At 41.4% G+C, this 21716-nt stretch overlaps 1 protein-coding gene across 3 annotated transcripts in view; it reads left to right on the forward strand.

The window, feature by feature from the left end:
- dachd (dachshund d) overlaps window positions 1-21716 on the forward strand; it is a 167687-nt gene that overhangs the window by 112215 nt on the left and 33756 nt on the right. For 2 of the 3 annotated variants that reach the window (XM_034693532.1, XM_034693533.1), the window contains 5 exons: window positions 1368-1520; window positions 19146-19318; window positions 20790-20840; window positions 20961-21141; window positions 21264-21395. In XM_034693532.1, coding sequence (XP_034549423.1) covers window positions 1368-1520; window positions 19146-19318; window positions 20790-20840; window positions 20961-21141; window positions 21264-21395 — 690 coding nt within the window. The remainder of the gene's footprint in view (window positions 1-1367; window positions 1521-19145; window positions 19319-20789; window positions 20841-20960; window positions 21142-21263; window positions 21396-21716) is intronic. The other variant, XM_034693534.1, reaches the window with a different exon arrangement.

Genomic DNA, 21716 nt, shown 5'->3' on the forward strand with positions numbered 1-21716 from the left:
GAAGGGAATGTGGAGTGTTGCCTTTTTCACTTCATGCACAGAGACGTCCGTGAGAATGTGAATGAAATTTAAGAACGTTATGTCGATAGTGTCTTCACAAAACAGCCGCCCCAGGCTTGAGAAGCACGCATGTAAAATTCTACAACAAGAAATTGGCAGACAGTCAAAACTTGTCAAGCACTTTGCATACTGAGGACTGTAAAGTAATTGCTGTTTTGTAAGATCCGTGCGCCTTGAGTCAGCGCGATCTCTTTCTCACAGAGTTCAAGGAGCAATAGTTTAATTTGTATATTTCTGTGGTTACTTTTTCTGCAATGTACAAACAGCTGTTGAAGTTTCATTGGCTCACTAAAGGTCTTCAAAGGCCTTAAAAAAAACACCATATTGCGATCTCACCCGTCCACCTTTTATCACTGGAATATTTTGATAGCCGTAACCTCAATAGGGTCTCTTTTTTTCCCCGCTCACTCATTCATTCCCTGCATCAAAGGTCCTGAGAGTGTCGCATTTTTCTGAATGTGATAGAAATGATACTGAATTAAATACATTCCTTCACATTTACTGCCAAGCGGCCTTTATTTACATCTAACACATGGCCCTCCAAGTATTGAATCCACTCAAAGCCATTTACAAGTGTTAAAGAATTAAAAAAAAACTGGATTCATACATCGCGTAGAGTTTTTTTATTCTGCCTGATGACTGGCCTTGACTCTCAGAAGAGCCCTGTTATTATGAGACACTACAGTTTATAGCTGTGAAGGAATTTGAATACCAATGTGAGGCATTATTCAGGGAGATTAAATCTGTTGAATATATTAAAAGGTATCACTGAAGTGTGCTCATATGAAGGTCTTTAAAGACAGTTTACTCTGTGTTTGTCCAAATAGTTAACTTTTTTGCGACCTTTTCCCCTCCTGAACCGTCCCCTCTTATATATGCACACACCTACTCTGTGTATTAGAAGTTTTACACACAAATGCTTGCATCATGCACTGTTATCCTGACTGCATCTGTTCCCATCAAGGTTCAAATACATCAATATATAAGCGAGGAATATCGGAGTCAGTGAAACATTCATAAAAATCATATGCTGCCACACACACAGGGATCCATCCCATCAGCATGATAACCTGCTGTGCAGATATCCCCTGTCAGAAGATGAAAAACCAAGCTGTGATCTCACAGGCGCTTATTCCCCGTAGTGTATAAAATTATTCATTGTTTTATTATTTCAGAAGTCCTCTCCCTTTGTTTTTTTCCCTTGCTAGGTCAGGTTTGTGAAAGGTTTTGCAGGTGCAGTGGCTCAGCCCCAGCAGACATGTAGCGGCTCTGTAAGCAGCTCTGTCTCCTCTGCCTCCTCTCTCCAGGCCTGACAGCGGCGGCGGCAGCAGCTGCCAACGCAGCCATCGCCGAGGCCATGAAGGTCAAGAAGATCAAGCTGGAGGCGATGAGCGGCTACCACGGCAACGCCAACCACCATGGGGCCGACGGAGAGAACGGAGACCTTAGCTCCACCGTCGGTGAGGATGCCCTTCATACACACACACACACTGTCACAACACATTCGCACTCACGTGAAGTGAAGACAGTGCTCCCTGTAAACTCTCTCTGGTGCCTGTAGACGCGAATACAAACGTCCCACCGTGGAGTCAAATACAAGTTATCATATTGACACTCTCAGTTTGAGATCTCCTCCAAAATATGAACAGCTCCTGTTCAGGAAGGTTTTTTTGTCCAAAGAAAATATTATTTCATGATTTTTTACATGACTGAAAAGCAGCAGGAGTTTTTGAAGAACACCTTGAAGGATGAAAATTCTTCTTTTGAAATAAATTTGTTCAGGAGTCTTTTCAAACAAGTCATATTTGTGACTTCAGCGTTTCTTTTGCACCACCTCTCAGCAGAATATTGTCCAATTTAGCTTCCCCAGAGTACTTTTGAGTGAGTGTGTGTGTGTGTGTGTGTGTGTGTGTGTGTGTGTGTGTGTGTGTGTGTGTGTGTGTGTGTGTGTGTGTGTGTGTGTGTGTGTGTGTGTGTGTGTGTGTGTGTGTGTGTGTGTGTGTGTGTGTGTGTGTGCTAGTTTAATAATGCTCTTTTGAAGGGTTAAGACAACTTTGTTTATGTGTTGTTGTTTTTCAAAGCCTTTTTTAAGACATTACCAACCAATTATTGGAAAATTATGCCCACATTTTATTAAACTCTTAATCAACTACTGTTTTTCAGTTCTCATGCTAAAGCTTACTGGGCCAGTGTGGCGAAAAGTTCATGTAACATCTTTAAGAGAGGAAGAAAAAATATTTTTGTAAAAATGTAGAAAACCATTTTTGGTTGAAATGGTTCATTCCATCAAACAGACACATAGAAACAAAATATCCCTGGTTTTTGATTGGCATGTTATTGTCAGTTTTAGGATTCTCAAACCTTAATTTTGTGTATACATTCAGAAAGATGAGGCTGCAGACAGACACAACTCTCCTGACTTCACAGGAATAACAAGGATACTGTCAGATGGGATTACAGGATGTGAAAATGATACCTCTCTTGTCCAGATTGTCCATGTTTTTGTTGTTAAAGAACGTCCAACTGTAAAAAGCCAGTCGCAAAGTCAATTGCAAAAATATTTATGCATGGGGAGCCACTTTGGCTTGGTGGTATAAAGCAACACCCATATTCAGGGGCTGCAGTCCACTTTACAGGTGCCGCTGGTTCTACTCCCAGCCATGAACTTTTGCTGAGTGTCATCCCCCATCTCTCTGTCCCCCACATTTCCTGTCCCTCTTATTCACCTTATTTTTTGCTGAGTCTTGGGGGCGGCGACATATTGCATCATTTTGTCATCTAACTTCCTGTCTCAACCGGAAGTTAAATTGTTTTGTATTGTCGTCAATCAACAGTAGCGCGGATGGCTTTGCTAACCAGCTAGCAAGGACGAAATAGATTCAATTTGTGTGTTAGTGTGTGAATGCTACACTGATAACTCTATTTATTTACTTCCATAACAAAAGCATGCTTTTGCATGAGACACATCTTTATGACGGTGAGTGATGGTGCTCATGGGAAATGCAAGTCCCTTAATCACAGAGAAACACTACCAGTTTCGTCCACAGGGGTCACCAGAATCAACACAACATGAACACTCCTCTCAGTGCCTTTAAGCTTGGATACAGTTGTTATTTTTTGCCAACCTCACTTGAATTTACCGCCATGCTTTGCCCAAGGAAATCTGTCTGTCTGTCTATGTCAGTGCAACACTTTGATTAGAATCAAGCTAAGATGACAATCATTGAGTTTAATAGTCATGAGGTAAATTTTGACCAAAACAGTGAACAGCCCTGAAATTAAAACATGGTCACACTATTTCTAACAAACTACTTTTTTTTTTAACCCTTTCCCTGACTTTCTACAAAAATTCAATAACATCTGTGAAGTCTAACTGATGAACCTCTGAACTATCTGCCAAATTTATATGACTTAAAGAAAACTCTGACTAATCCTTAACAAACAGCGTGACTTGAACCAAACACTTGCGTGTCTCCATTAGCCTGTTGTTGTTTCTTTTGTTTATCTTTAGTTTTATTAGCTTCAGTTTCTCCTTCCGTGAGGTAAGTCCTGTTTTCTCTTGAACTGTTCGATTTTTTTGAGTTGAAAGACAGAAAAAAAAAAACAGTCATAACAGCTAAGTGAAACAGTGAACACAGTTTCCCAAAGCTATCAGCTTTTAACAAGGTCTAATTGAATTGCTGTGAGAGCATTTGGGTTTTCACCATGTGCCATTTCAATTAATTATTAGCCCTAAAATGTGGAAGGATTTTCGTAATATCACACAGAACCACTTAGTGTATTAAAGAGAAAGATAATGTATGTTAGTGCGGCTTCATGAGCCCGCTCCAAATTATAAACCAAATGTAATCCCTGTAGCTTTGGTTGCTAAATGGAGGTTTTGATTCACTCCCTGTAATAAATGGCTCGACTCCTGAATACATTTCATCAGTAATACTTGACACCATGCAACTTATGGTGCGGGAGATGAAAACAGGATGTGTTTCTAAGCAGATTTAACAATGCAAAATGCATAAAGTGTGAGGTCATCACTCCCAGAGAATGGAGTATGTAAAAAAGAGAAGAATACGAGCCGACGAGGTCACGGAAATAAAGATAAATGTGAGTACCAACAGCAAGGCTACGGCAATGGAGCTAATAAGAAACTGTTTTATCTTTTTACAATTTAAATTGTAACCTTGAGCCCACAGCCAGCCACACAGGCTCCCGCTGGAATCATAATTCTGGCAGGGGGGAGCAGCTCTAGGTGTGGGTGAACGGGCCACAGCATTAGCTCTCTGAGTGAAATATATGGCAGTGACGCCTCTCGGCCCCATCCACAATCAATTGGATTCTTTTCCTTTAATATTTACTCGCAGCGATGAGATGCTCGTCTGCATGGTGATGAACAGTCTGCCACTGGCGTTTGAAGGTGACCTGTCAGTGAGTATGGACAAATCTCTCGCTCGCAGAAATGTAGAAAATAAATCATTAGGGGCAGGCAGTCAGACAGGGGCCTCTCTCTCTCCCTCACTCTCCTCGGATTTAAATCAGCTCAGATTTATGATTTGAATTAATGCTTCGTTTGGTCAAAGGAATGGTCGCAGAGACAAATGATGTTTGGTACTGAAACCATCCTAATATTGATTACCGGGTGTCGCAGCAATCTCTTGTTTATATCAAGCACTCTCCTGTGACAGGGTGGCCAGCAGGAGTCATCCTGATAATACGCTGGAGAAATATGGCCTGCTCGGCGCGGCGGGGCCATGAAACACAGCTAGCAGCACGCTGTCTTATTCATCTAGCCCCAGGCTTCCACTCACATGTTTATTTTTAATAAAAGCATTCTGTAATTTCACCAAAATATGAAGCGACTTACAAGGAAGCATGAATTGTTTAACATTCCAAAAGGGTCTGAGTCTGGCCTGTTTCCACAAACTATTTTGGACTCTGAATGCCTAATATGTCCAGCTCTCAATAGCAATCCAAACTTACAAATCACTTGACTGATTTAGCATGGAGTGGGTAGAAGGGGAGGACTGTATTTGGCTGCAGCTTTGTTAGGAATGGACTTGTTCACAGGGAATGACTTCATGCTGTTTTTTAAGACACTCAGGCCACAGCTGCTCTGAGGAAATGGACTCAAGTTTTATAATCATGCAGCTTAAACTAAGTCTCAACAAACGGATGTGTTTGCTTACACAAATTATGTTACCAAACCGTGATAGGAATTGATATGATAATGAGCCTGTCTCTCATAACACCACTAAAGACACAGATCCATTTAATGAGAAGGAGCTACTACATAAACCTATTGAAAGAAATCCTCCTCAGGGCTAAAATACAGGTGCCTCATCTCAGTGTTTGTGTGAAGCAGATCTTTGTGGAGCGCTTAAAGCTGAGCACAGCGGAGGCAGCCAGTGAAGGACACTCTGTTCTGTTTGTAGAGTTGGATTGCCCGTCGCTGTCTTTGTGTTGATGTAAATTGAACAGGCTAATATTTCTCCCTCGCATTAAATATTCATCGCAATTAGACCTTCCTGTTTGCATCAGTGTTATTAATTAAAAGGGGGAAAAAAAGAGGAGGGTTTGACAGTCCAAAATAACCAAACATCCTGAGTGGGAGCAGAAATAGATCTGTTTACAGGAGTATATGAAGGATGGAGTGAAGGTATAAAAGGAGGGAGAATAAGAGTCGTGTCTTTCTTTTGGCTCTGCCTCATGCTCTTTAGTCGGTCAGAGGGAGCCCTCTCAAAGCACAATGTGGATTGTTCTTGCGCCTCTCAGGAAATGCCACAATTACAGATCACAGACCAAGCAAAACACGTGTGGCGCTGGGCCTTGAGGGGGATAAACAGCCCGCCGTTCCCTCCCAGTGCATTGACCCCAGCCACAACCTTCATTACTGGGAGAGAAAATATTGTCAGCTGCCCACTAACAAACACCTGCCAATTTCAAGAGAAGGAATTGCTTTTTTTTCCAGCTGTGCAAGGAAAATAAAGTGTTTTTAGACCTGAAGAGAGGGATAAGACAGATTTTACCCTTCTCTTGTATTTTTCTACTTTGTCTCACTTACTTCCTTGTCTTTCACCCTCTCTTTCTTTGGCCACTGGGTGCTGCCCTGCCACTCATCTGACTCCTCACCACACACATCTAATGGAGCCGAAATCCTGTTTGTAATTAGATATGGGAATTCCACTGTCATCAGCCAGATGATGCCACGACATGCCGACCAAACAAGCCGCCGCACTTAAAGGAGAAGACACAACAGTCCCTGCTTAGTGTCAGATTTATACCACGATCTGGACCAACCCTAAACCCGGAACACCACATCTAAGCCGTATAAGCAGTTACATCCTACAGCACTTCATCCAAACCCTGAAAGCCCTTTGTCTTGCATCTGTGGCTTCAGTCCAGGCTGCCTGAGCCCAACAGGGAGCACAGACAGAGCCACATGCTAGGTGGAGGCTGGACGGATGGTGACAGGTACCTGGAGTGCTGCCTGAGTGAGAGCTGGGAGAGGAAAAAGGTTCTGGGTGAGATGATGAGGAAGCATCATTCTCTCTTCCCAGGGTCATCAGGCTAATTTCTGCAAGCCCCACCCTCCTGCTTGTATGTTTGCAAGCATGAGCGTGTGTGCGCAAGTGTGTGTGCGCACGTGTGTGCATGCTCGTGTGAGAGCGAAAGAGGGGGCCTTGGCCCCTGAGAGCGCTCTGTGAGGAGACCACAGCTGTACACTCCCAGCAGCTAATTGGTCCTTATCTAGCTGTCCCATTCATCTTCATTTTTTACCAATTACTGAGCATTATCTGTGTTCTCAGTTGGGTATGGGACTTAATCCTTTTTGGTTAAGCTGGTGCTACAGCTTGCAAATTTCAAATGGAGAAGGGAGGTGGAGGAAGAGGGGGAGAGAAAGGAGGGAAAGGTGGAGGGGGAAGAGTAGCGGAGGAGGGGGGCAAAAGTCATAGCAAAAACAAACTGAAACTTCCCATCATCCTTCACTGGCAGGAAGCAATCAATAAACAATGACATCACACCAAGGAGAGGGGAAAAATGGAAGGGATCAATTATTGGCGTTATAATTCAAGTCCTTGTTTGCAAACGTTGCAGCCTCATTGATTGGGACGTTCTTGTTGCACTCACCATTATTGACTTGTTAAAACCATATTTTCTCATCATCAGTGGTTTTACGTTTGCGGTCACACAGATAACAACGCTTTAAGGGGCCTGCCATTAATTATTCAAGATGTATTCATTTTAAAGCACAGCCAGTCCAAATCATCCTGTTTACTCTACAAACAATACAAGTATAGTACATTGCTCATCCAGAAGGTACATCAAGACGCCGCAATCTGGGGCAGTTAGCCTTAATTTTCTAAGATCAATGCATAACTAGGCTCCTCTCGATATGGGGTCCGTGCTTGGCCATGCTGCAGAGCTGAGTGGAGTCAGCCTGGAGACCGTGCACTAATTACTGGAGTGTTTACTGCTCTGCTGGATAGCATTTGTACCATTTTGGATCATATCAGCGCGTCAATGTGCTCCGCTCTGCACAGATAAATAAGACATTAAGATGACAGTGTGTGTGAATGAAATTAGAGTGGAAAATTGATAGTCATCAATTATAGAATAAACACAAGTCTAAAATGGGTGAAATTAACAGCCACACACGTATGTATGGTTACAGAAGACGCAGGCATGTGTGTCAGCAGACTGAGACAGTCATGCACACATACAGAGACTCTGCTCCTGCACTTTGATAGGGATCTGTTTGGTCACACTCTCTGCGCCAGCTGTCAGCCCAGCTCCACTGCTGCGATTTAATTAGTCTGTTTATGTCCTTTCTAATAATAAAGCTCTCTGGGTGGAAGGACACATCCAACTAGCTAGCTGCGTGCTCCAACCTGCTATCTGCAACTAGCACTGGTGGCCCAGTGTTAAGCTAAATGTGGGCCATGATGGAGGATGGTGGCTACTTCCTGCTCCTCTAGACGGAACAATGGCCCTCAGGCTCAGATCTAGTATCACCCCCTACTCAATCCTAACCTTAACCATTAGGGGATAAAGCACATACTGACCTGATATGAGTGTCTAGGGGCAACTTCATCCATCTTCCTCCCTAGCTCTCTTGTGGGAGCCTTTGTCAGCCGAAGCTCTTGAGAGAGACTAGATTGTAGCCATAGGCTGAATGGAATTCATTTTAAGAACATATCTCAACACCTCTTTCCCCGACACGGATTATTGTCACGCCTGATTCATGCAATTACGCCGCAGTTGGTTTTGTTTTTCTTCATCCTCAAAGAAGGCCGGACAAAGTAGAGAGTCCATTTACGCTGCGAGTGTTGGAGGAGAAAAAAGAAGAGTGAACAGAGTGAGACAACTAGACAGAGAGTGGCAGAGCAGACAGACAGCCTTCCAGCCTGAGTAAAGAGCTTGATGGGTCTCTGTCTCTCTCTTGGGCTTTGGCCCTCACCATCTCTCTATTAGTCTGCCAGGCTCATGGGAGCCAGGTGACAGATAAGTGAAGAACGACACACACATTTTAATAGACATTTCAAAAGATAAACCTGATAATCATTTCTCTTTTTAATGAAGTCTAATGTCCTCGTTCTAATTCCGCTTGCGTCGCCTGTTAAGCATCGGCGTTGAGACTTGAATATGCATGATTGGGAAATTGTGAGGCACACAGATGTAGCTACAAAATACACAAACGCAGACAACTGCAGAAATAGATTACAATAACAGGGTGGGAATTGATTAAACATTATTTCCGTAATGATCCATATCAAGTTCTATCATCTTTTGAGTGGCAGTGGAGTTACACGAGGAGTAGACACGAGGAGAGACGACACGCCACACAAACCTCGTGTCATGGAAATATTTGTTTGATTGTCTCTTGCGGTTAGTTCACAATAGCAGGAGCAGAGCTATAAAAAAACAACTGACCAGTCGAGTTGTCATCCCTCATCAACATTAGGCCTCATTCTTCATTAATTGGATGGATTAATTTGGAGTGCTTTGATGCGGGGGTGATGCATGCGTTGGGCTGTCCCCTCCTCACTATTCTCTGTCAGGTTGAATTTAGCCAGGAGAGGGGCTGACCTTTGAAAGTGAAGAGATCAACACAATTTGAAAAGACAATGTCACTTGGTGTAAATGTGATACGTGTAATAAATGACATTCAACCTTTCAGTGATGATGAGGTTTCGCAGGTTGCAGTAATGCAAAATATGAACGCCGTGTAATTGCAGAGAATGTGGAGTATTTTTCACATACACGGCCAAGACGGTGCAGCGTTAGAGCCCAAACATGATGTGCTCTCATTTTACTATGATTATTTCTAAGAGGGAACATTAGCACAGAGCAATAACACAAAAAACAGTGATGACGACCAAATGACAATCTCTTGCGCTGTGATTACGCTGTAAAAACTGCGCCGCTATGCAGCAATCAGTGAGGGAATCAGAGATAGAAATTACTGGTTTTCTTTTACTCCACCAGTTACCCGAAACCGAAAGGTGTTCCTTCTCAATTATGATATGGGAGCCCTCATCCGAATAGAGCTATCAGCCATACTGAGCCCAGACATCTTCACCATCACACCGCCTCTCCTCTGGGACAAAGATAAAGAGGGAGAGAGCGAGCAAGTTCAAACAATGTGAAGGAATTTCACAATCTTAGCATGTCCTTCACAGGGGTAACAAACAGAGGAGAGGGCTTTGTGATAAATTGAATTTAGGATCCCTAAAAATAAACCCCAACACAACAAGATCACTGAAATCACTGAGGTTTAAAAAAACAACAAAATATTTTCATACTCAGACATTTATGCTTGACCTGATCACAGCACTGAAGCATCTCTGCTAACTAGCTGAACTTCAAGTAGCAGATATGTAGCCCTCCAAGTACTCCTCCAATACATCTCCAGACATCAACATTACAATCATTCCTCACTGTTGTGTTTTGTCGTTGTCACAGAGTAATTTATCAGGAACCAGTTGACTTTTTTGGGCGTCACAAATTGATTATGGTTTTGAAGCCATGGCTGGCATACTTTCTGATATCTGATCCACTTATTGGGTTAGTATCAGTAGTATTGGTATCAGTATCGATATTAGTTGTTCGTTTTGGCGTATCTGATAACACATCTAGAGCAATATCAGAGGCAAGTACTGATTATTATATCAGTATTATCAATATTAACAATATTGGTATATCTAACGCCACTTCTTAGGTAATTTCAGAGGCCATTTCTGATAATGGTATTGGTATCTGTTTTGGTGTCAATATTGTAAATGTTATATTTGATACCATATCTACGTGAATATCAGAGGCCATTCCTGATAATGATACTGGTATCATTACCAATTATTCACATTGGTATATTTCATACCACATTGAAGGCAATATCAGGGAATAATTGTATATTTCAATTCTATCTCAGTGTTGGTTTCAACAGTGATAACAGTACTGGTATATCTAACACTACATGTAGGAGCCTAAATACAATTCATGGTGTTATGATCATTTGGGGTTTATGTACAAGTAATAATTACATAAATAGTTCATTTGAAATGATTAAGATAAATATTTACAAATATAAGGATGATAAATAGTTAAAGTTCATAATATTAAAATGGTATGTGGATGTGTGACATAGGATGTCATGTGTTGGATGGGTGGCTTAATCATGCTGTAACTCCGCCCCCTTGTTAAGTTTAGTTTTTGAATTAATGAGGAGTTAGTTTGGCAAGCAGAGAGAGTGGAGCCACAGTTTTTTGACCTCTCTCTCTCTCTTTTATTCTTTTGGGATTTTGTGGATACATACTTGGAAAATGGACACCTTTCTGTACTGTTTTATTATTGTTGCTGACGGAAACAGTTGAACCTGTCATCGAGTTGTCCTGTGGATTTTTTGGGGAGATTTTGAGAGCGTCAAAACTACGGCTTTGTTCAGTGGAACCCACACTACACTTAATGCAATTACAGAGGCCAATACTGATAATGGTATTGGTATTGATATCAGCTTTGATATTGGGATATCTAATACTGCATCAAGGCCAATCTCATAGGTCATCTCTTATAATGGTATTGGTATTTGTATCCATATTGATATTGGACCATTTGATACCATGTCTCAGAAAATATTAGAGGGCAAATCACATTATGGTATTGGTATCTGTATCCCTGTTGATATCATTATTGGTAGAAGTATTTCTGATAGCACGTCTTAGGCGATATCAGAGGCGATGTCTGATGATGGTTTTGGCATTATCTATATCAATGTTTGTGTTGGTACATATGATACCACATCAGGCAATATCAGAGGCCAATAATGGTATTGGTGTCTGTCATCGGTACTGGCTTTGACATTGATATCTATATTAGAACAACTTTAGCCTAAAGTTTGTCAGGTTCATCCTGAATTCAGATACTCCAACTCCAGTTTGTAGACTCAAACAAGTGGAACTATTTACTACACACACACAGACTGACAATCTGATTTCTTGTTAAGTCTTGTTAAAAGTTCAGTTGTTTTACTAACGATTGTCCTTATTCACTGTAAGTTGTGTTATCATTGTTTCTCTGTATCTTAGTACCATTGCAAATACAATAACCTTAATTGTTTTAGGGTAAAAAACAAAAAAATTTGAATAACTAATTAAAAAATGTGTTTTTATCAGTAACTTTAAAATAATCCGTCCAATAATGAGATTTTTTGGACTGCAGAGGTGTAAAATTCACACATTACAGTGAGTTCACCTTGAACTCATTAGCAGCGTTGTAAACTCTACACTGCATTACTGATTTTCCCTCACGAGGTGATTGTAATGGAGGAAGTGAGAGCCCAGGAGGTAGTGATGCTAATTTTGTAATTAAAACAGATGATCTGATGACCACATGCAAACTGATCCCCCTCCCCAACTCCCCCACCCCTGTTCCACCAAAGTGATATGACGGCAGAGTGGGCCGTGATTGATAACACTCGTCAATATATTTCATTTCAGGAGCCTTAGTCAAATGACAACTGGTTGTCATTGACTGAAAGCAATCTTTTTAAAAGGGGAGCCTTTGCTAAGTATCAGATGAAAATGATTCCTCTGTCTGCTTGGGTGTCACTGTCTGTACGAGCTTTATTGATTGGGCTTGAATATATTGCACCCGCAGTAGTAACAGCTGCTGGTAATATCTCCTCTCTCCTTCTGCTCTCCTCTTCTGCTCGCAGCACTTTTCCGTGCCACGGCTCGTTGTCAGCGATCAGATGTTGTTGCTCTCTCTCTCCGATGTTTCGTATTTATCAAGAGTGATGTGTGACAAATGTAAAGTGAGCCTGGTTCCGACCCAAATTAGAGAAGCAGGGAAACAGTCTTTGCTAATGCATCCTGAAGGCCTTAGCTATCCTGGCCACCCCCAGCCTGTGTGCATGATTGTGTTAACTAAACCCACCGCACCATTGTCTCCCCCTGCTCCGTAACACTCTGTGTTATGGAGCACGAGGATGTTGGCATTGGTTGGTAAAGGTCATTTACTGTAATGAGATTTGCCACATGCAAGCATATGGCTTGATTATTGCCCTGTTCGTTAACATTTTCAGCAAAGAGACAAATAGACAGCTAAAACAGGGGCAGGAGCGCGGGTGGGGCCAAAAACGTGTTTAGCATTTTCTCCTCAAAGATAGCGAGAACTTTTTTTTCACAACAGATCTGCCACCGAGATGATTGATCTTTCAATTTCCAGAAGGAATGCGTGCCATTAGAGCCGAGGATTTAAATTATCCTATAAAAAAAGTTGCCTGCCTTAGATTTTCATACACTTAAAGGACAAACACCTCTGTCTGTCTCCTTGATAATTCCTACCACATGTTACACTCCAGTGGTTTGGGTAGGAAAGCAATTATGTTACCTCATCAAACCAGAAATGTTTTCTTATCATGCTTTCTCTTACACGAGGCATCTTGGCAGGAAATCTTTGCCCACCTGAATCTTTGGAAAGTATCTCTCTATCCCGGTGTGCTTAACATATTTTGTTGGTTACCTTGATATGAGTCCAATCATAATGGCTTTTGGAATGTAAAGGGTATTGCTTGCATGTGTTTTTATGTCTCGCAGGCTCCATGTGTGCATGTACTTGTACACAATTATCCATACTGCATCACTGTCTGAGTGTATGTTTTCATGTTTACATCTCCTTGTTACAGAGATCTTTTTATGTGTCCTTTTTCCTATGTGTGTGTGCGCATACATGAGTGTACAGCAGGTATTTAACAAAGGCAAGATGTTTGCTTTATTATCAACATTAACTGCGTAAACACAAAAGGCTTCAAAGTTTCATTCAATGACACTGAGGGGCTGTGGGTGGCTACATCAAAGCTCGATACCTTCCTCTCTCCCCCCATTTTAATGAGAAACAGGACTCACCAGCCTTGACTGAACCTGCCATCTGTGTGTGTGTCTGTTTTTCCTTGTTTGCATGTGTGTGTGTGTGTGTGTGTATGTGTGTGTGTGTTTGCAGGAGCAGTTGTGTTTTAGTGCATATGTTAGCATGTGCTTGTGTTTTTTGTAAAGTGGCACCGAGATCCCAGGCAGTGTATTTATGGAGGCTGTGTCTTATGTTTGATCTAATGGCTATAGGGCTCCCTCCATCTCGGATTCTGGAGGAGATTAAGAGTTATAGTAAAGATGAATAGCTGATTAGCGCTACGGAGAGACCTCTAAATGTCTCGCTGCATGACAGACACTTTGTCATGAGCCATTCATTTCCTTTTGGGACCGGTGTGCAAATCCTTGATACGACCACAACAAAGACTCTCCATGTGTGTGCACCGCCGCCTCACCTTTGTTGGGAGAAATACATACACGACATGGGGGCATTTTACAAGCGCAATTAGGAGGAAAAACTGAGATTGTTTTTGCGGCGGCGGCGGGCTGCATATGCATTGTGCAGTGAGTCAGTTCATTTAGCTGCCTGACTGGAATGGTCCTGTTCAGTTTGACAGATCAGAAGAGGAAAAAATATCTCAACACCATGAAAACCAAAGGCTTAGCGCCCGAGCAAATCAGCCCTTTGTCTTGTTCAATTCAAATCAAAGGATAACCAGGAATGTTTGTTTGACAACAGCATTTACAATGCATTGTTCTGAAGCCCAGAGCCTCCCAAACAAAGACAGATAGGCTTTAAACAAGTCATTTAATTAGCACCGGATCCCCAGCTTTGGCTGCGCCAACCAATTATACATTCCTGAGGCATGTGCAGGTCCTATTTCACAGGAGCGAGAGGCAGATCCTCTCCAGCCCTGTCTCTTACAGTACATCTCTCCCCTTCCATTTAAGAGAAGGTAAATAGCCCAGACAGACAGCTTCATTAGCCAGCGTCTGAAGAGCGCGGGGCCGATTGTCGCTTAAATAGTACGCTTTTACTGCAGGCCCAGCCGGCGACCTCCGATCAATTACAGCTGACATTATTGTTTGTCGGGAGCTTTTTTCCTGGACAGAGGGAGTAAAAAACGAGATCAGGTCTGAGCTTTGGCTGGAAATGTAATCTTCCCCCTCTCTTTGGTTCTTTCGCTCCACAAACAATAAATCATTCAGTTGAAGAGATAATAAAGTGCCAAGTAGGAGCTAGTTTAATTTTTGTCAGGGGAAATCTGTCCACAACAGAGTTAAGGGTAAAGCACAAGCTGCTACCTCTATACCATTCCCAATGACAAAAGCTTAGTTCCTTTTCTCTTATGTTCCTCTGTAGAGCAAGGCGTCCAGAAGAGGCTGAAGTCCTGTTTAGATGAAGATTAAGTGCTGCACAAATCACTGCAGGTTATCATTTCTGTCATCAAAATAAATTACTGCACTCTTTTTAATCATTTTAAAACATTCAATCTTTTTTTTTCTGCCTGATTCTTATAAGTATCCGACCTATCGTCAGCCGAGCGCTTTTGATTCTGATGTAACAGCTTTTTAATCATGTTGTTACCAAGGGCTGTTTTAATTCGTTCAATTCATCCTGGGCGATTCAGATCTTTGCTTATCCATGCGTGAACTCCCCGGCACTGCACGACATAATAGCTGAGCTGTTTATATTGGTATTAAGTGATTTGTAGTTTTAATGATGGTAAATAGGAGTTCACCTTTGCGGGTCCCTCAGGCTTACTTCAGGTAAATTACTCCAAATGCATTGTTTATGCCCTTCAGGAGAGAGGAGGAGAGGGGGGGTGGGAGCAGCGTGTGGGAATTCACCTCTCATCAGGTCTGAACTTCTGAATTGGAGATAAACGCAAACTGACAAATACGTTTCTAACGCTTTGCCCGCTGGAATATCCACACAGTATCAGAGTGATTAATGAGTCTGACTAATGCTTCTGGACCAGTTTTGTGTCTTAAAAGCACAAAATCCTTGTTTCTTATTAATTCTATGTGAAAAATGTGTTTTGATTGCGTGTGTTTTGTTGCAGAGTTCACACAGATCCTTCAAAAGTCTTCAATTAGATTTTGAAAACGGAAGGTCATAAAAAGTCACAGAAAATCTTTCTTTTCCTCTTTCTTGTTATTCTGTTTTATTACCCGGCTTTCTTATAATCCCCCCGGCTGTGTTAAACACTTGATTCTGATTGGTCAAAACCGTTGACCATATATTAAAAGGACACTGAGCTTTCATGCCCCTCCCTCTGTGGGAAAGACCGCCTTAATGAGTGCTGATATATTGCACTGATGGAGCCAAAGCATGCGCAGGAGTGATATAGCAGGTAGAGTCACAAAACTAATGTCACACTCCTTCCACTAACCAAAACACATATTTAACTTAGCAATGAAATATCAGAGATCCCTCAGGTTGGTAGAGTCCACAGCCGAACAGATTCTTGTGTTTGTTTCAGGCAGACTTACATAGATAGTGTTTGTTTCTCCTCTACTTTGAAGGAGCCTGCATTAGTCAGCAGAGGTGTCATCTGTTTAAAATTAAATAACTAATTAAAACTAAACTTCTCATTAAAAAATGAACACTAAATCAGCATGATAGGAACTAACTTTTAGAACAGAAAGCATGTCTGAAAAAAAATATTTGGCTCATGTCCCATCTGTTAGAATGGAGGAGGAGGGGTTTATGAGCTTTACTGCAACCAGTCAGCAGGGGGAGCTCCAGATGTTTTGGTTTCACTGTTCATGAACACTTATAAAGATCAATTTAAAATACAGTCCACTGTCAAAACCCCATAACAATTGTGGTTATATCTCATTGGCAAAGAGGACGTCATGGACAACCTGATCACACCCATCAAAACAAAAGGAACTGGGGCGCCGTTGGCCTAGCGGTCTAAGCGAGCGTGCACCATATGCAGAGTCTATAGCCCTCGTTGCAGAGGTCGCAAGCTCAATTCCAGCCCCGACCATTTACTGCATGACCTCCCCTGCTCTCTACTCCCCACATTTCCTGTCTCTCTTCAGCTGTCCTATCTGATAAAGGCGAAAATGCCCAAAAAGCATATCTAAAAAAAAACAAAAAAACAAAAAGAACATTTCACTTCAGCCTGTTGACACTGTGGCAGAAATGTTAGTTCCCAGCTCAGGGTGAGGCAAGGCCCGTCCCCTTTGTGTTGGGGTCCCGCTCACCCTGTCAGGAATCTAATTCTCATAACCGGCTTACTTTACATTATCCCTTGCATTTAAGTTTGCTTGTTCACGTGACAAATACAGCATTTTTGGCAGCTTTTTACATACGCATTAAACAAAACATGAACAGACATGAGAAGGGGAAGAAATTAAGGTCAGGGACATTTGGTTTCAAGATGAATAAAAACAGGAATGAATGTTTGGCAGGTGCAGACTTGGTGTTATTTTTCTTCTTTTTTGGTCTTAAAAAGTCCTTAACTTGTTTGAAAAAGTGTACAGCAAACCTGTTTTCTTCTATCAGGAACAAATCCAGCAAATGAGAAGCAATTGCATTTGAATAAAAACACTTAACTTTTTTGGGAAAAAATGCCAGATTCATTGACAAAACCAATATCCTCCTCACCTGGCTCCTTTCAGCGGCAAATAAAAGGATTTGGTGGACCCTCGTTGGTCGGTGGCACATTCCCCTACAGTGATCTGAATGGGCCTTTATTGGGGAAACACTGCTTTAGGATGGGGTGACATGAAAGGGGCTGGACAGGCTCTGAAAGCGAGACTAATACCCCTTACGGCAAACAGAGAGCCAGTGTTTCCCCAAGGCGCTGTCTGTCAGGTAGAGACACATCACGCAAGTCCAAGAAACATCAAGTACGAGATATAAAAAATGGACAAGAGTAGTTTTTTTAGACGATTCTTCACCTTTTCTTCAGAGTTTATTGCCTCGGCGAGAACATGCGTCTTTATGTGTGTGTCTGTGTCTGATTGAATGGGTGTAATGTATCCACCTCAAAGGCAGAATAAGTCTCTTCACTCTGGCCCTTGAGTGGCCTTGAAAGGCTGATAGGTAGCCTAAACCTCTCCATGTTGTCCTACAGTAAGTACCCCCGCAATCAGGCCCTCTGTGGTGTTTTTTAATTGAGCTTAGCCTGCTGAGTGGTAATTGATTCAGTCTGAGCTACAGCAGAGGCGCTGATACAAGGTGCTGCTTGGCTTCCGCCTTTCTTTAATCTCCCCTGCTTTATATTGTTTGGGAATACTCGCCACTGAGAAACTGCATGCCATCTTTCTTATGGAAATCAATGCTTCTTTTGAGAAGGAGCCGAATGACAGAGAGGAGTACTTCTCATGTCCTTTCATTTTCAACCAGTGTCCTTCTCTTTAGAGGCTTCGCCATGCAGATCTCCTTGCCCTTTGGCTACTGATGTTTTGTCAGGGAAAGAAGAGTGGAGTTGTTTTGTGGATCAGCTTTCTGTAGTGCAGTATCTTTTTTCTCCCTCTTTCTTTCACGCAGCTTTTTTTTTTTTTTTTTTTTTTTTTTTTACCTTTAACCGGGCTGCCAAGAAAAAGAGAAAAAAAGGAGTGAAAAATCAACAGAGAGGCTCAATCAGATCCAATAGTGTCTATGAGGTTTTCTTTAAAGCATTTTGAGGAAAAAGCATCTGAGTGTTGGAGGAATGAGACCAAACTGTTCCCAGTCACTTTTGATCCTGCCAGTTCAAAGTCCCCACGGAGGAGGAGGAGGGAGGGAGTGAGGAGGGGGCCGTGGTTGGGAGAGAGAGAAGGGGGGGTTACAGACACCTAGCTTTGACCTTCTGTCTGCGCTCATGTCCTTTGAAAGTTGGCTTGTTTTCATTAAGCCATTCAGAAGCACAGAGAAGGGCCACAGTTTGACTAACTGCAAACCCCCTATGGTATCTTTATTAGACATTCTTTACATATTCGGACTACTAATGGTTCAATTTTCCCAATTAGGCGTCCATTGCCAGACAGCAATTGAATAATTTACATTTGTTAGATATCTCTGATGTTGTAATAGAATAATTTGTGTGCATATGAAAGAGAAAAGAAATGGAAATCCCATTATTGTGCGAGCTGAAAGTGACTTTTCTCTTCTTGGTCTCGCTCTCTGCTTCTCCTCTCTCTGGTCTGGAATATAGGCTGCTATAATTAGCCTGAAGTCATTGCCATACTGTGGTCTGATGGTACTTGTTTGTCATTAGCACATTTAACTACTCATTTGGGTAATGGCTTTCAAGATTGTTTTTACAGAGATATTTTTTATATGTAAATATTGAGACAATTTCCATAATGTGCCCTTTTTATTCATCACAGAATAATTGATGCATCTTTATAGCTGTGTAAACTTTGGTCTTTGAATGACTGTGTATATAGTTATCATGCCCGTTTTCTTTATTATTATTGCAGTAGTATCTATTATTAACGTGTGCTGTAAAACATTTATGTGTATTATGTTAACATGGTAAGATACCCGAGAAGCGATTAATTCAAATTATTCCATTTTCCTCCTAATGGACGGCCGTGTAAAGCTTTAGTGTTATTGGACGCAGATTTTAAAGGGGATCTCAGTGGTGGGAATATCTGACTGCTGAGTGTTAACTGCAGCAGGTTTGGAGTTTCTCAGCCAGAGCTTACCAGAAGTTTCCCCTGTGACCATCTCACTCATAATATGCATCATTGAGTAACCAATGACCTCTTCATGTGTCTCAGGCCTGGAACTCCCCTTCATGATGATGCCACACCCCCTGATCCCAGTCAGCCTGCCCCCTGCCTCTGTCACCATGGCCATGAGCCAGATGAACCACCTCAGCACCATCGCCAACATGGCCGCCGCAGCACAGGGCCAGAGTCTGCCCTCCAGAATGGTCACTTCTGTTATAAAGGTAACTTTTAACACTGAACCACATAATAGTTTAACAAAACTTCTTTCTTCCAGTGGTGTAATGTTCCTTTTTTTAAAATAGTATCTTAAAGTAGGGGGATGAGTCAATTATATCACATTAAATGTTAATTTAAAGAGAAGACAGTGAATACAATGAACCATCAAATGTAAGCAAAAGTAATGAAGGTGTCACAGTTGTGACGGGACAAACATGAGGACTTTTATTCTTTGTAATCAGGGATGTAACAAACTCTTTCGAAACAGTTTCACTTAAGGGACGGATTTAATCGATGAGATGAAACATGAAACTGCGATATCACTTTTAGAGATCAGAGCGCTGTCTGACTTCCATTTCTGTTGTTGGGCCTCATTTTTTCTCTTGCCACTACCTGGGCGGCCCGCCAAAGTATATTTGCCAACTATTTAGCATTTTCACTCTCCTTTTTATTCATATAAGATATCCATCCGTTTATTGATAAAGCAGTGGACGATCTCTCCCTCTCTCTCTTTCTCTCTTCTCGTGAATATGTTGCGAGTAGTGTCTCTGCATCTACTCTGCAGGTAACAGAGAGAGAGAGAGAGAGAGAGACCTGTTCTGGTTGGTCCATGCTGTTAATGCTTTGATTGAGGTGCAGTCTCAGTTAACTCACTTAAAATGTTTCAAATGTAGATGTTCTGATGACTTTACTTAAAAAATAAAATAAAATCCAGAGCCCAGAACTTAGGCTGCACCTTTATTTATTCATAGAGAATATTTAGAATTTATTTTTGTATGATATTTTGAAAAGGCATATCTGTAGGGTATGTTTAGATTCACTCTCAATTATTATTATTATTATTATTTTTGCATTAACCTTTAAATAAATAAGATCAATTACTTTCATTAAAAATGAAAAAACTTAAGAAAACATATTAATGTTTTTTTTTTTGTGAAATAACTGAATTTTAAAATTGTGAAAAAATGCATCATGTTTCATATCATTGTGAGTTGAGTTGAGTTACATCCCTAAATAAAATAGATAGAATACATTTTTTAATTCAAAAAATTTGGACAAAAGTAATATTTAACATTTTTCTTTTACACTCATTAATTTAAAAATCATGCACTTAAACAATTTTACCTCAATCGTATGCTTTGTTAAATTATTTAAAAATTGTATCATGAATCATATCACATCGTGTGTTGAGTTACATCCCTACTTATAATCTCTAGTTACCCTGCTGCCCCCCCCCCCACCAGAGGTTTATTGATCATTACCACCAATTTATTCCAAAAACTCCATAAAACTCCCCCACAGGTTTTCAAAAACTCCCTGTTTGTCTTCTGACATGTATGTATGCTCTTAACTTTAAGGAGTTACATGTCTTTAACGGCACAATCACTTTTTTTAATGATGAATTTTCATGAAGAAATACCCAAATTGCTCAACCTCAGCAAACAAGGACCCTCTGTTTATTTATTTACCTATCAGATCAAAGACCTCCTCCCAGAAAAGGTGTCGTTTCCATGGTGTTATATGAAGGTGTAGTATGATGGTGTTGTTGTTACAGCTTAGACAGGTGTAAATTGTTCATGTTTTGTGATGTCATGTTTCTTCCTGCACTTGATATTTATTTGTGTGTGTGTGTCTGTGTTGTTGTTGGGGTTGCAGGAACGGGTGCCGGACAGTCCCTCCCCTGCTCCCTCCTTAGAAGACCACAGGAGGCCGGGCAGTCACCCATCGTCCCACCGCAGCAGCAGTGTGTCCAGCTCCCCTGCCCACACAGAAAGCTCCTCAGATAGGATACGTACGTCTCCTTATAACTTCACAGCACAGAGAAATGGTGAAGAAACAGAGCTGCATGTGCCCGAACTGAATGTTTTTGTTTTGTACAATTCACAATAACAAAGTCAATACACGTGCTCTTGTTTCTTCATGTAACTCCTGTGTTGTGGTCCTCTTTAGCGATACATCACAACGGCCTGTCAATGAACCATGCCCTGCTAGGCCTGTCCCCCAACATCCCACCTGGGCCTAAAGAGGGAGACCTGGCCCACGACATGAGCCATGAAGCAAAGAGGATGCACACTGACAAAGGTGAGACAGGTTTGAACGTTGGAGCACCTACTTTATGAGAGAAAAAGATTCATGTTGTTTCTTTTTTTTTCATTTAAAATGTTAGAAAAGACTCAACTTCAAAGTTAGGACTTTTAATTTTGCTTTGAGTTCCTCTTTTTAGTGTTCACAGTGTTTGCAAATGACAGATGTAATGGGTAACAAGTGACTGGATGCTACATTTATGTTCATGCTCTGCTTTAAAGACTCTATCCTGGAGCATCTAATATAAGTTTTAATTAAGGAAATCAAATCTGATAACAAGGACGGAGGCTTCAAAGTTTAAGGGGAGCTCGGCAGGTT

This window comes from Notolabrus celidotus, chromosome 10, assembly GCF_009762535.1.
Source record: "Notolabrus celidotus isolate fNotCel1 chromosome 10, fNotCel1.pri, whole genome shotgun sequence".
In the NCBI taxonomy this organism is placed as follows: Eukaryota; Metazoa; Chordata; class Actinopteri; order Labriformes; family Labridae; genus Notolabrus; species Notolabrus celidotus.